Here is a 15,844-nt window from a genome sequence, read left to right on the forward strand (position 1 = left end):
TTTAGATTCTACTAAAATTAAAGATAAACGACCCGTTAGGTCAAGTCTCTGTATCTCGTTTTTCGTGTTATTTTTGCAGATAAAGCTAAATGAAGTTCATAAAACGTTCTAATATGCATTTTATTCTAAAAAGATATTGTAAACACATACATTGATTGTGATTATTTTCTCATATAACGCTGTATGCGAAAGTCAAAGAAAACGCTTTTATTTATACTTCTTCAGAGGCATGGATATTTGGGAGCGCAATTTCCGCCTTGTAACTGTTCAAGACACCTCACTATCAATATTTTTGCACTTTCCGAACCAGCACCGCTGAAAAAGAGGGAACAATTTTAATCTCAGATTTCTCAAATTCGTCGTGGCGAGACACCGAGGAATATTAACCAGCCGTCAATTTATGCTTGCTACGCGATTCTAAGCACCACGCAGAAGTTTTAACGTAGGATCTCTTTATTACGCGTACTGGCCTGGTTTCGGTTTTTGGAGCATAATATACGTTAAAAATAAGCATTCACCGAAAATCGCACAAGGTTAGCAAGAAGATGTCTGAAAACATATAGTTGTAGTACACTGGTGTATACATGTGCGAACAACTTAAGGCAAAACAAACATACGCGTATACGCACTATATACTGGCATAGAAAAAGCGCGTCCTGCGTCAATATCACCTTTAAGTAGGTTTGAGCTGTTCGCTATTTGTGACGAACTCTCCTTATTTGTTTTCCGTCCGGTTATAATGTGTGTGCGAGCAACATGTGGCATGCCGAATGGGTTTGGTTGCTTTGAACGAGCCATTAGATAGCACAGTTCCAAATAATTTGAGCTTCACGTCAAAGAGTTGTTGGTAATTAACATCAGACTAAGAATGCTTGAAATGGGTAAGCTGCGCCTGGTCAATCTGCTGTCTTTTTTATCTTCTACGCAGTTCGAAAGACTGCTCTTGCTGGCGATCCTCTCTGTTCAATGTGAAATCGCAGATACACAGAACTGGGGAGTGTCGCGGTGCACATGTATCCCAATAGTATCTTAGGGAAACGTTTGAGTGTCTGTGTCTTTCTTTCAAGCTACATGTGAAATACAAATTTTTATCTCAGTTCTAAAAAAAATAAAATCATTGATGTACTGCTAGCATTGTAAAACTGTGAGAGGCTCAGTTATCTCGTTACATTCGATGCCGAATTTTAACTGTCCGATTTTTATCATAAATTCGAAACCATCTTTTTGGTGAACCCGCCCATAACCCTTTACAAAAAAAAAGGGCCTAAGTAATATTTCGAAAATGGTTCGGAGAAAGGTAGATTTAAAAAAAAAATTGCACAATAAGCTCCTCTCACGAACTTCTTCACTCTTTCCACAATGCCAGAGGGAACTCCAGAGAAGAGGAGAGTGGAAAAAAGGAAACCTCTTATAATCAAGAGTAGAGGAGCTTATCTTCCTCTGATGGTGCAACAAAGAGAAGTTCGGCTTTTTTTTGTCCAATCTATCCACCCTGGGTGACTTAGGTGTACTTGGTAGGTCGCTGGGGCGACATTATATTTTTGCACCATTAAAGATGGCAGACTGCATTAGTGTAGCAATCACGGCCTTTTTGAAAACAAATCTAAAAAGCCTAAAAGAGCAGGCTGTGTACCACTGAAGATTGATTGGAGCCGGATATTACTTGCACCTCTAAAGAGTTGAGCTAACTAAAAATATATATAACATTATTTGTCTACCTAGTGTTCGCTATGAGATGATATACTGGTAAGCCGTTGTTGAAGCACACATAGAGTAGCTGTCAGCTGAAAGATCGCAGGGTGTGGACCATTATGGTCTTGATTCTGAGAGCGTGATCGGCTCTTCGACGTTCTTAACCACTGATGCCGAGATCTTATTGGCTACCGAGCAATGGTAAGATGTTCAGTACCCGGCACTTAATGCGTTTCTTACATTGTTGGTACTCTAACTGCCCTAACTGACAGGTTCTCTTCCCTGCACTCATCAGAAACACCCATGCCCCCCAAGCTGCTTGAAAACTAAAAAAAATGAAGTATTTTGGGATATCCTACCTCGCCATTACTCCCGCATGGGTAGCCAAATGGAGCGAAGTAGGTGTTCTCCGTTACGGACCAAAAGTCCGAATTACTGCACGTTATGACGCAGTCCTTCATACTCTGAAAGTATTTGTAGCAAGAAAAGTAGTTAACTTCAAATATTTGCTGTGGGACAAAAAGTTTGATTACTTTTTCAATATTAATTTAGATATCAAATTCTGTAGAACACATGAGCACATAACCACAGACACTACAGCAAATGTCTAAGGGCCTCCGAAAGCGATGGCTTTTTCAATTGGGACAGATGGTCAGCGAATAAGGAGGTGTTGACATATTTTATGCCTATGGATTTTGAGATCAATAACTGAGTGAAAATATTAAACTTAAGTTGTACTTATATTATTTTTTGTGGTAGATAATGCATTGTGCAATAGGTTCTATTTCCGGTACATCTTTAGCGATTTCACGTCCATTTACGTCCAGGTTTTATATCCAACGGTCTAGTCCTTATATATGCAATACCTAAGAGGCATTTGAATTAATGTGAATAAACAAATTAAAAAAAAGGCTTTGTTCTTTTTTACACAGACAAAAAACCGAGACTGTTCTTTTCCAACCATAAAGTGCGTAGCTCTATGCCAGCCTGAGCTGTGACGTATGTTCATGACTCAGCACAGACATAATCGGCATTACTTGAAAGGTAGCTTTTCTTATTGAAAACCTCTTTGTTAGCGCACGACTCAAGGGTTGTCCAAACAGAAAAAAAAATTCCGTGCACAGCAAAAAATAAGAAAAGTGTGCACGGTTCTAAAGGGCGTGAAGGTTGCTGCGCGGGCCTACGTTTTCAGCGAGGGCATCAACCATAGAAACAGCACGCCTTTCCTCCTCGCCTCCCGACTATCGTTTACTATCGTTCAGAAGATTGGCGATTGCCAACAACAGTGAGGTCTTGACGACAGCCAGCAAGGCGTGTGGCTCCGGATCTACGTGATGAGCACCCTTAAAACCTCTCTCCAAGAACCCAAGTCGTGAATAGCATTTCCCCAGCGGAAAAAAAAAGTAAAAAAAAAAAAAGTTTGGAAGCGGACTGGGACGGGAGGAAACCATTCATTTGCAGCGAGAGCAAATGGTGTGGCTGCACTAAACGTGTCCTGTTTGGACAGACCTTCAGCATGCTGCGCGCATTGCCGAGAGGTTGGGGAGCGGATTTCAGGGACAGGAAAGGCATACAAAGGGGAAGGGGAGTGATGCTCACGCCCGAAGAAAATTCCTCCGGGTTAATGAGTCGACAAAACGTCTCCGGTGTGATGAAACGGCCCGCAACATCCTTGGTGACGTTAGAAAAGTCATAGTCGGATTGTGTTTTCCAGCATTGCTCTCCACGTAGCCTGGAAATAAGCAAGAATCGATCAATATGTTTTAAAGGAACAATATATCGAAATATAGGTGTGTGCAATGGGAGAAATACGGATGTTTTTCTGATAATTCAATTAATCCAAAGGTGCAAGCGAGCTGCACTAGAACGATGAAAATATTCCCTGGAGAAGAGGAACAACGGGGACAAAGGACAAACAGCAATCTCCAAACACAGCTAGGTGACTGGTGCGCGACAGAAAATATCCGCCTGGTCCTGGTATCGAATCAGGGACATCTCTATTTCTAGGGGAGCTCTCTACCAACTGAGCTAATCAGGAGTTAGGCGTCAGTAGAGCAAAGGGGTTTTATCAGCTGCCGCCGGTCGAGCTCCAACAACCCTAGAGAAAATGCCATTTGTATAAGGAATTTCTTGTGCCATATTCGCACATATGAATTATACAAGATATATAAGAACATATAAGAACCATATAAGAACCGTAAAAAAATATAAGACATATGAGAACATATGAGAAACTTTTCACAAGTTTTTTATACTTCTTATATAGTTCTTATATCTTATTATATATCTTGTATGATTCCTATGTGCTTATTGAACGCAAAAAGTTCTCATGCAAATGAGATTTGTCAATACGGAAGGGTGAATGGCCTGCATATTAAGGCTATTATGGTAATGAAAATAATGCAAAGGTGAAAGCGAGCTGGAAAAGCATGATGAAAATAATCGCTGTAGAAAAATGAACAAAGGGACAAAGTACAAACACAAAACTCAACACAGCTAGGAGAAATTAACTGTGTTTGGAGATATCCGTTTGTCCTCTGTTCCCCTTGTTCGTCTTCTAAAGGGAATATTTTCATACCGAATGTTTTTCTGATTCATGATATTAGATTAATAATACAACATTTAAATCTTTACTGAACGCACACGAAGAAACAAAAAAAAAGTATCCTTCCGCTAGCAGTAGGCAGCCGATATACTAATGCATCTTTAATTAGAGTAATTATCCGAAATGCGTGCCTTTCGAAAATTCTAAGGGCCCTGAAACACTGAGGCAACACGGCGGCAACACCAACAAAACATGTTGTCCAACAATCGTGCAACCTGTTGCTCCTTTCCGATGTTGTCCGACAACCCTGTCACATCGCGGCAACAGTCGCACAACATGGATGAGAATGAAAAAGTTACCTTGGTATGAAAGCTTTCGGCAAAAAAAACCAACAAAACAGAAGCAACTTTGATGCTTCTGTTTCTGAAGCAAAAAAAAAAAACACAAAAAAACAGCTCTGATGACTTGCTGAGCGAATTTCGGGCCGACAACAAGACTACACATATAGCTTTAAGTGCAGAGCTAGTTTCCTATCAACGTCGTTTTCTTATGAGCTTACTGAAATAGAGGCTTGGAAAATGTAATCAAACAATAATTAAGGCTGTCGTGCAGCTAAAAAAATTTTATGAATGTTTTTACTGCATAATTATGGCAAGTGCTTGTCGAAAAGGTCACAGAGGCGGTCGTGAACGTTCAAACTAGTGGTGATATTGGAACTACCAAGAGACCAGCTTACATTACTGCTAGTGAAAAAAATGGCATGTCTATACTCGCCTGGTGATAAAGTATTATTAAAATAACGCAAGAAAGCAAAGGTTAAAAAATAAAAGCATTAAAACGACCGCTATGATAATGATTTTTTATTTTATTTCATTTTATTTATTATATCCTTAAGGCGCCCATCGGCGCCTTAAGGATATAAGGAAACAAGAAAACAGGTGTTACATTTGATATGCGTTTAAGTAAGTGGTAAGAGAATCTTTGAAACCAAAGGATTCTTGGATGATTACAATATTATCAAAAAAGGAGTTGCATTCGTATGTCGCCAACTGTAATGGGGATAATTTAAAAAGGTTCGTTCGTGGAGTGACCAAATGAAGTTTTTTTCGAATTGTCAGTACGCGTAGAAATATGTGGTGCAGCCCGGCAAAATAGTTCTCTCTTCTATGGGCAGTGGTAGTGCAAAGTATGCAATGTTGCAAGTCTTGAGCTTTTCCTTCTGTGTGCAAGAGTTGGTACTCCGAGTTTTTCCTTTAGTGAGGTGATGCTTGTGCGCGTGTAGTTTTTAAGAATGAAGCGTGTGGCTCCATTTCGAACTTATTCTAGTCTTTCTTGTCAAATAAAACTGATGTGGTTTTATTTTATAATAAAGAAGCGCAATCAAGTTCAGATCGAATGAGGGTGGTAGATGCTATTTGCTTTGCTTCCCAGTTGGCCATGTGAAAATTTTGACTTAGAAAACCGAGGCTTTGATTTGCTTTTACACTTATGTGATTGATGTGGGCTTCTCAAGACAAGTTTGATGTGAAATGAGCCAAAAGATATTTATATGTACGCACATGTTCAAGAACCCAATCGAAGAGAGTGTGTGTAAAACTCTGCCGCACTTCGCTTAGAACTAAACTTTTGACATTTCGTTTTTGGAAATATTCATCTTCTTTTGCCACATTAGACACCATGTTTTAATTGTAAATAAGTCGTTCTGAAGTTCAATACAATCATGAATGCTAGATGATTTTCTATAAATCACACAATAATTGGCGTAAAAATGGATGGTGGAGTGGATAATAGGGGGCAAGTCGTTTACGTACAAAAGGAAAGTAGTGGGCCCAGCAGGGTTCCCTGTGGTACTGCTAAGTTTACTTTCCGATGACATGAGGATTCGCGTTCATAGCGGACACTTTGCGAGCGGTCGACGAGGAAGTTCAATTACTCTGTATGACAGACGGTTCTATTTGCAAAGCGCGTAATTTAAGAAGTCGTTGATGTGGTACCCTGTTAAATGTTTTTTTTAATGTCCATAACAGTGCATGGGTTTCTCTTTTAGCCTAAGTTTGTGATGAAGGTCTGTGACAAATTCAAAGAGTTGGGTTTCGCAAGAATGATACCGCGGGAAACTGTGCTAATTTAGGAAGAGAAAGTTGTTGTCCGACAAATGATCCGTAATATTCCAGAAAATCTCATGCTTCATAGGCTTACTAGGTACACTTGCGAGAGAGATTGGTCTATAATTCGTCAACTCATTCTTTTGACCGGTCTTAAAAAGTAGGGTGGCTTTTGCTTCTCTTCAGTTTGCAGGAATTTTACCAGTAGGTAAGGATTGTTGGAAAAGTAAACACAGAAGAGAGGAAGCTTCTTATTTACAGGGCCTAAGCACTTTCGTTGAAATTATACCAGGGACTGGAGCTCAACTTGGTCGAAGATATTCTATCAGTTTCTGAATACCAGTCGCACACATAGCGATCGGAGCCATATGAGTCAGTATACTATCTTCAGGCAAAAAACTAGCAACGGAAAGGTCTCGTCAGAAAACATTTCACTAATCAGAAAACATTTCACTAAAGCAATTGCCCACTCTTCACAGACGTCAACAGCATCCAGCTTGTTTCCCGAAGAATCAGTAAAGTGGAAGGGGTTGGAAGTGTGCTTGGGGTTAACTGCATTCCAAATTATTCGAGTCAGTCTTTATAAGGCCGCGTAGGTCTTCAATAAAGATCGAATCTTTCGCTTTCTTTAGTTCATTTACACACATTTGGTTGATTTCGTCGTACCTTACAAATGCAATCGAAGAACGCGATATTTTAGCCTGCTCTCTTGGCATTAGGAAACAGGCGCTACCAGACAACTGAATTTATTCTAAAATACCCAGATCGTTTCGGGGGAATGAAGCGATCACATAGTAGGCGGAATCAAGTATACAGCGTGGAAAAATATTCATTTTACCTATTCTTATGAAGGCCGATCATGTCGGCGTCGCAGTTTTTAAGCACTGTCAGTTCAGCTCAACACCAGGCTACAAAATACGCTTTAGGGAACTGCAGGCGCTAACTCAATTTTACAGTAGAAATAGGAATTGCACGAGAGAAAAAAAAAAAACTGAACAGAAACACCTATTCGATGTCGAAGATTCCTAACATATATCGGCAATTTCATCTTCCTCGTATAGGGCTATATCGTTGTCAGCGAATGAAAAACATCTTCATAATATAAAGGGTGGAAAATACTCCCCGTGTCAAGTTTTCTAACCACAGTCACTAGTTGATGTCGTTCCGTGGCAATTTCCGGACCTTCGAATGCTCTAGCACATTGAAGAGTCGCATTCCCAGCGACGCCTCGCCACACACGAACGAAGGTAAACAATCAAGGTCGTGGAGCGTTCCAAGCGTTGGGCCCGCCGTCAGCGCTGTGTGATAGGGTGGTCGGACAACAAATCGGCCAACACGGATTCCGGGGGACTGCAACATGTGGCCCTGCTGTTCTTGTTGCCGCGATGTGAGAGGGTCACCGGAAGCGCGTCATCTCGTGTTGCCGAATAGAGTTGTCCGACTGTTGGCTCAGTGTGACCGGGCCTTAAGAGCGTTGCATCAATCAACCTTGTAATGTTTCTTTCGGTTCAGTTCGTTTGCACTAAACAAACGACGGACGTACTAGGACTCTAAAAAGAAAAGTTATTTGTCACGTTTAAAGGATTCAGCTACGTTTTGGTGAACGCTTTGATGTTTCTTCAGTTCGATATAATGGCCATAATTAGTTTATAGTGAGAATAACAGCACAACCACAATACAATGTATTATTGCTGTGAACTTGTAGCCTCGTTGCCTCTCCAATGACAGGTGAGTTGCAAGTTCCTTTCAACTATTGATGACAGCTGAAGGAACATGTGCCCGTATTATGGAAAAGCTTTTAGCGTCGTCGTTCTTTTGATGGATTCAGCTACCTTTTAAGTGAACTACGATTTAAGTAACTACGATTGGAAGTAACATCCCGGTCAACTGGCAAACGATACATACAAAATTAGGCTGAAATAATGGCATAGGAAATGTCACGGGTCAAAAGAAGAATAAAGGTTCGATGATGCCAGCGCCTAAGAAAGGTTAAGCAAATACTTACTTCAATACAAATTCCATACCCTTCTCACTACAATTCGAAAACGCGAAAGGCGGTCCAAGAGGCCCTCCAGAGTTCATAATGTATTTGACTTTGGACTTGCAGTCAAGAGCACCAGGGTGATTCTTGACATTTCTCAAGGGACCACTTCCATCGTGCGCGCTCCCGAGCCTGCGCAAATATTGTTCATGCTAAGAAGACCATCTAATGCTCAACACTGTAATAAGTGACAGATTAAGATACGCAAAGCAAGGCTCATTATAGTCACGCTTCTTATCGGCCCATATCGCATTGTCAATCGCGATGATAAAAGCCATGGGATTCACTAACGGTGACTAAAAAAGCTTCTCCCGGGTGAAACGCTGAGCACATATGTTTATAAAGGAAGCGACGAGATACTTACAAATGCCCAATTTCGTGGGCTATTGTGGTAAATCTAATGTACAGGGGAGGTACTTCCTCGGAAATTCCCACATTAGCGCCTTTCACGCAGACCATTCCGGAATAGGCGCTACCTGAAAATAATCCATTTGTTGCTTACCAAAGACATTCAATAACGTTTTTTTCAAGCTGTAAAAAAACGCTGCAGTGTGATGTGAAAATCCCCCTCTTTGAAAAAGCAGCTATTTATAATTATGAGACGTTCAGCCACTAATAATTAAAATTACCCGAGGCGTGACCGCTTGTGCTAAAGTCTCGAATGCCAAGGAAACAAGCCGTATCTAGAAGTTTGGCGGTGTGCTTACAGGGAAAAGTTTCTTCAGAAAGGTACAAGGAAAACAAATGCACAAACAAACATCAAGAGTTACTTTTTTCAGCGCAAAGCTAAATAACGAAAAACTACACACCCAGTCTTTGGTCAAATGTAGCGCTCGGTGCTCGAACCTGATGCCAAAGTTTCAGAACTTGCTGACTCAAAAATTGTGAACAGTTTTTGGGAAATTCACGATAAGACGAAGGCAGTCGACGAAGTCCAGCAATGCATGCAAATGAGTGTCGTCGGCTACCGAAAACGGGACTCATTTTGCCAGAGTAAAATTAAAAAATTGCTTCTAACTTTTGAATCTGCAAACGTGAGTTTTAAAGCTTTGGCATCAGGTTGTACCGTTAGAGCTCCGTTTGGAGGGCACTAATGGCGCGTTCACACTGGAAGCGGATCCGCGTTCGCGAAGCGGATCTGGGCGTTCTCAACCGCAAAGCGGCTAGGATCGAGCGGTTCGAGCGCGTTTTTGCCAACCGCTTCGAGACTGATTTCTCCCAACCGCTTTCACGAACCGCAAAGCGGCAACCAATCACAACGCGACGCTGACGTGACGTCAGTGACTTTCGAAACAACATGGCACCTGTCGCTAGTGAGGCGTCCAAGGCGCTGTAGTCCTAGCGCTGTAGTCTTAGGTTTGGACAAATCAGCGGAGAAACTTGATGTTCACGTCCGTCACTTGAATCCGCCGCGAAAAGAATTGACTCGTAATTTTAACGGGCTTCCCACCGGTGATTTGGTTCGGGTAAGAGTTTGTTTATTATTCCTGGTGCCACAGCCCGAAGCTTGCTGCCTTCTTAATCTCTGCCTGTAGAACGTCGGAACCCGCCCCTGATCGACCAAAATCTCAACTTTTCTACCCACTAAGATAGTCGCGTGAACTATTGAAAGCTTTCGACACCGTGCATGATCACCACGAAGGCCGATAGAGACGTCGTGAGCTTGATTGCATAGCCAACGCACTACCGCGGAGGGGGCAGGGTACCTGCGCTAGCTCGACCTGTAAAGTTTACTAACAATAAAATAAATAAAGGGAACCTACTCAAGGAATAAAGTGTACGTACCAGACAATGCAGGGGTAATCCACTCGGCGTTTATTTGAGCTTAATGTCAAACAAACAGTAGACTCGATCGACGAGCGAGTGACGAGAGAGTCCGCCAGCAACGATGCCACGACCGGATAGCACCGAACACATTCCCCGCACCACGGTCCACCCCACCGCTGACAACTTCGAAAATGATAAGACTCAAGAGCGAACAACAACGAGGAGGGAAAACTGGCCGTCTTTCCCGAATATAAGATCAGCTATTCATGCGGGAAGGGTCCACTTCGAAGATAAGGTTGGGGTCATCCTGTTCTGAGTCAGCAAGGCGCGCCTAGCTGGGCTTTGCTTGTGGGCGAAGTCGAGGAAATCACAGGCGAGTTTGGCGGGTCCATGCTTCTTTTTTCGCTGCCTGAACTCGTGATGCGTGCAAACATCCCGGAGAAAAATATTCCGAGTGCCAAAATAGCAAAAGTTTGGTTTTGGACCTTGAATTAAAGCGGATTTTGGATTGTAAAACAGGGTTGCCAAACGCAGGTCTCAAAAGATCACGCGTGACCGCCGAGAAACCGCCAACCGCCTCTCGGTGTGTCTGCATGGGGTCGCTCGCGAACCGAACCGCGACCGCTTCGCGAACGCGGATCCGCTTCCAGTGTGAATGCGCCATAAGCGTTGGGCAATGCCCAGGCTGTATTGTCATGAAAAAAACACTATTTTTGAGGACGCACGTACCCTTCCGGCCTTGCAGTTTTACGTAGAATAAAAGTGTAGAGTTATAATTTGTTGTTGATTTTCGCGTTTGAAATTTTCAAGAGATATTCGTTGAACGTGATTTTTATCATCATCATCTGACGACAATCCTCCTCGTCAAGTGCTATTTGTGAACTCAGTGGCCAAAACGTGGTTTAAAGACATTTTGAACTTGACTTTCTCCAACTGCTTCAAAGCAAGCAATGTTAGTTTTATTCAGTAAAGGCCACCTTCTGTGAAAACGGAAACCAACTGACAAATCGCACTCAGTAATTCGTGTTACCAACTAGCAGAAACCGCGAATACCTTCGTTATTCGTTAGACATCTCTCGGAAATAGCTGGTTAAACTCCGATTTTTTTAAGATTCAGCAAAAATGTGTGGTCCGGAGCATCTTCTGACCCCGCTCTCTTACCTTGAAGATTGGGAGATAATTTGCTTGTCTTCTTGTTACGTGTCCCTAAGCGGCGCCTGAAATGCAAATATGAAAATACTAATTATGCGCATCCCTGCTGCAATAAACATTAATCACGTCAAACGGTGTATGTGCATATAGTTTGTGCTTTTTAGGCGTTACTTCTCCTTTTTTAGAAAAGCCACGAAAGCTCACGTACGTAGTCTCGGCAGGTGAGTTACACGGCAATGAGGACGTAACAGAGGAGCATTCATGATAAGTAAGATTATTAACTAAAACTTGTGAATGAACGTTCTAGTTTGTAAGAAAAACATATCATTCTAATCAGAACGTAGTTGAGCGTCATTAAAACGCACTAAACTATTCATCTTGGTTTAACAAACCAAGATGAATAACTACCAACTAGACCAACTTTCCACCCTACCGCACTAAACTAGTCGATTTTAGAAAATCCTGGAACATTTGGGAAGGGTTATGGCGCGCTGACGTTACCACCCGTGAAATCGGTGCACGGTTGGCGATGCAAAAACTCAGATGAGAATATAATCGTCTGCGTTTACACATCACCAGCCCTGCCAATCTAAAAACACTCTCGATTTTGAACGTAATATTCACCCGCGGCCCTTACCACGTTTTTCTCTGGGCCATCGCTTTGAACCAAACGTAGAGATAGAGAAAAAGAATGTGCATCATGAAAAGTATAAGTTTTTTTTTATTTAGAACATTAAGATACCTGAAGAAACATTATATATCCGCTAAACTCACTTACTATACATAAACAATCGACAAAATCGAAGACTTTAATTAACGTTTGCAAGAGAAATTTTGTTCCCAGGAAATTGTTTTTATGTCTGCTGATCGGAAATTCTAAAACCGAAACTGCTATGCTTGCGACAGCCTAATACTGACAATTTGAGATCTCTAGGACTTGCATAAATATAGGGCTTTGCTATCCTCGTAAATATTACATGAATAACTTGTAGCATGCAGCGCGTAATAGCCGAAATTATGCACCTCTACGGCTCGTTTTGAGGGGACAAAACTTTTTTACAAGTCTCTAATCACCTTGCCGTCAAGTCAATTTAACCGGCACATAAAAAAGAGGGCATGTTACGATTTTGAATTGAAATGCTCTTTACACAAGCTTGCTGCCGCGAGTCGCACCGAAGTACGAAGTTAGCAAAGGTGGCGATGCTGGGCGAGTTCGTTCATCACTTGGTAAGGTAAATACAGCGCAGAAAAAGACGAAGACAAAGAGGAAAGAGATATCAGCGCACATCAGGGGCGGCTCTACAGGGGGGCAAGGGTGGGCAGCCGCCCCCCTTAAATTTCTGCCTGCCCCCCCAAAAAAGCTGCCGGGGGGGGGGGGGGGGGGGTTGGGGAGTTCAGTCCGCAAAGCAAAGGTCGTGGTTTCCCAAAAGAAAAGTTAACGTCGCACATTACGGGCACTTTAGCAATGGACGCGGAGCATCCGTCCTTTCAAGCCAGCCATCCGTCCTTGGAAGCCAAAGCAGGCAAATAAAATATAAGAATAGAGAAGCACGACACTATTTTTAGAAGAAACAGCTTTACAAGAGACATACCACTCCCGTCTAGCGTACTTTTCTTACTTTGACTTCTTTCGGTGGAAGCGGGCCCAGCAGGACCCCTTCGTCGAGAATAAGCTTTCTGGTTTTTGTGAAGAATTCCCGAAATCCGGACGCGTCTCCCTCTTTTGGGTGCGTGCCATAGCCGCTTGACCTTCAGCAGCGGCACGGCGCTGATGTTGCTCGCGGATTACACCGCCCCGCGGCGGCACCATGTGCAAGACTGCTTAAACGGGAAAAGCCGAAAGCAAGGTGGAAAGAGGTGAGAGACACCTCGCTTGGTAGACGATGCCGGTTCGACTGTTCGTCTGGAAGGATTTTACTAATGCCTTGGCTTCCACACTCAATAGCGCGGCTGCGGGATCCAGGAGTTCAACCTTGTAGGTATCATCCTACCGTCCAACGTAATTTCTTTCCTTCAATTGGATTGTCTTGGTGTAAGTGGACCCTCGATCGTTCCGCTCACTTCCTGGGGAATGTAATCTGTTCTAGGAAACGTGAAGGTTCTTCCTCTTTTGGGTGTGTGCCATTGCCGCGCGACCTATCGGAGGCGACACGGCGGCCGTAGTGCTCGCGGAACGCACCGCTTGCCTTGCGGCGGCCTCGAGTGCAATGCTGCTCAAAACACGAAAGGCCAAAAGCAAGGGGGAAAGAGGTGAGCGGGACTCTAAGCGAGGCCGTTGGAAACAACGCCGGTTTTCTATTTGTCTTTTGGGATTCCCCAGTAGAATCTTAGGAAAGTATTCAGAAGGATACAAAGAGAGTCCCAGGGGCGGGGCCATCAACTATCACCTCGACCAAACTGGCCCTGCGGGTCTCAACACAACGATCTATTTTCAAGGGCCATTCTTGCTCTGCTAAGTTTTCAGCCTCGGTGCCAAATGTTACCAGCTAGGATGACGGACACGAAAAAAGTGCCCCAACAATTATGCTGCTGAACCGAACATGTGCAGCTGAGCCCGATTTCAAGACTCCAAAGGAGACACAAAATCGCAAAGAAGATAAACCGCAGATTTTTTTTTTTCGTCTTCTAACAAGCGCGTCAAGAAGCAGGACGGAGATCGAGCAGCAGCGGAAGGATCATCCCCAGCCGTACAGTCTTCCTGATGGCCTTCCCAGCGCTTCTAGCGACGTCCGTCATCCTTCGTCGGAACAAGGAACAGTGAAAGCGACAAGTTTTCTTCTTCGTGCGTGAGACGAGACGAATTTGCACCGTATCGGAGGGAAACGACGATCTTTCAGGTCAGTTGGACATTTCCAAGTATAAGACAGAGTCGCCGCGGCAGCCGATAGTGCACTCTTTCCCACCGAAAAAAGTAAAAAAAAAAAAAAAAAGGCTGTAAGCTTTCAGTCTGACTGGTATAGGTTATTTCCTTGGCTAGAATACACCATCCAAGTTAATTCCGTTTTTGGATATCCCTCTACCAAAGCGAATGAGAAATCCACGTTTGGCATCTGTGAAGCTCTGGACAAACAATCTGGCTTTAGAAAGCACGAAACCTCAGTCACGCATAAGTCATGTCAAGATTCGTGGGTTTCCTACATATAAATGAAGTCGAGAGGACCAGGCGAGTGAATCGAACAAGTTTGAGTTTTGAAAACGCAGTGCGATCCTCCTCGTGGTTTTTCCGCTGACGAACTTGCGCACGTCCGAGATAATTTTTCTTTTAAAGGACACATTCGTTTAGAGTTTGCAATGTTTTTTAAATAATCTGGATATTCACTGCGACAGACAAAACGCCATAAAAATAATAAGGTTCCCATTATACTCAATGGGAATTATTACAGAAGAAACAAAAGAGGGACATTTTAAGTACACAAGAGAGAGAATATGGATTAAATTATATCCAATAAAAACGTTCGATCTAAATTTCTGTTGGATGATGCCTATATTCAGCGCTAAGCCCTCCACAATTCCGTAAGTGTACTTTAGGTGAGATTTCTGCTCGTCAGCAGAAAGAGTTATGAAAGTGAACATAAACAACGAAAACACTACTCCCCCCCCCCCCCCCCCCCCCCCCGAATTCAGTATAATCATGCAGCGCCCCCCCAGAAAAAAAATTCTGGCGCCGCCCCTGGCGCACATGTGTCCTCTCTTGAACCCATATCGGATAGACACATATAAGCACATATGTGTGTAACTAGATACCGCCTCCTAATAACTGAACTAGCCGATATTAAAATCAAAGGCCCAGTGGTCATTAAATATATATATATATATATGTATATATATATATATATATATATATATATAAAAGAAAAAAAAGCGAAAATAAATACAGCTTTGATGTCCTTGATATTTATCGCCTTTGTTTTCAAAAGTGAGTTTTGGGGGTTTCGAAGCTCCAGCATTATGGCACACATTAAGCGACGAATCAGGTTCGCTACACAGTGAAACGGTCAGCACATCAGACACTGTAGAGGAAACATTTTGCATGTCGCCGAATAAAAGTGCGTAAAATAGAGGAACCCGTGGGCATCTCTTGTCACCCAGTAGATAATATTTTACGTAATGAACTGAATTCAAAACAGAAAGCTTTCCGCAAGATGGGTGTCGCATTTTCTTAATGCGTAGCTAATGATCTGCATCAATCGGCAATGCTCCGATTGGAAAAAAAAACAAAACAAAAAAAACAAAACACAAGAGTACAGAAATTTGCATGCCCTCACACTTTATATGTTTCCCAAAACTCAAACGGTTTTGGCTAGAAAGAGATTTCGGCCCAGTGAAAAGGTAACAGAGGAATTCAATTGCGAAAAGCTGGAAAGACCTTGCATCAAGTGCGTTGATCTTCGAGGGGATTTTGTTTTCAAATACCATAACTTGAAATGGTTTTGTTTTCATTTCATATTCATTTGGGAAACGTTTCGATATATCCTACTGTACTCCCAGGAAACACTTCTAGCACAGAAGCTTCCCTGTATTGGTAAAATGCTATTCTGCTTC

At 42.6% G+C, this 15,844-nt stretch overlaps 1 protein-coding gene across 1 annotated transcript in view; it reads right to left on the reverse strand.

The window, feature by feature from the left end:
- Window positions 1-267: 267 nt before the first annotated feature.
- LOC120841379 (venom metalloproteinase antarease-like TtrivMP_A) overlaps window positions 268-15,844 on the reverse strand; it is a 39,089-nt gene continuing 23,512 nt past the window's right edge. The window contains exons 9-14 of the mRNA XM_040212268.1: window positions 11,312-11,367; window positions 8,748-8,859; window positions 8,348-8,515; window positions 3,292-3,424; window positions 2,052-2,156; window positions 268-315 (exon numbers count right to left, since the gene is read on the reverse strand). Coding sequence (XP_040068202.1) covers window positions 268-315; window positions 2,052-2,156; window positions 3,292-3,424; window positions 8,348-8,515; window positions 8,748-8,859; window positions 11,312-11,367 — 622 coding nt within the window. The remainder of the gene's footprint in view (window positions 316-2,051; window positions 2,157-3,291; window positions 3,425-8,347; window positions 8,516-8,747; window positions 8,860-11,311; window positions 11,368-15,844) is intronic.

This window comes from Ixodes scapularis, unplaced genomic scaffold (genome assembly GCF_016920785.2).
Source record: "Ixodes scapularis isolate PalLabHiFi unplaced genomic scaffold, ASM1692078v2 PGA_scaffold6__148_contigs__length_123643588, whole genome shotgun sequence".
Lineage (NCBI taxonomy): Eukaryota > Metazoa > Arthropoda > Arachnida > Ixodida > Ixodidae > Ixodes > Ixodes scapularis.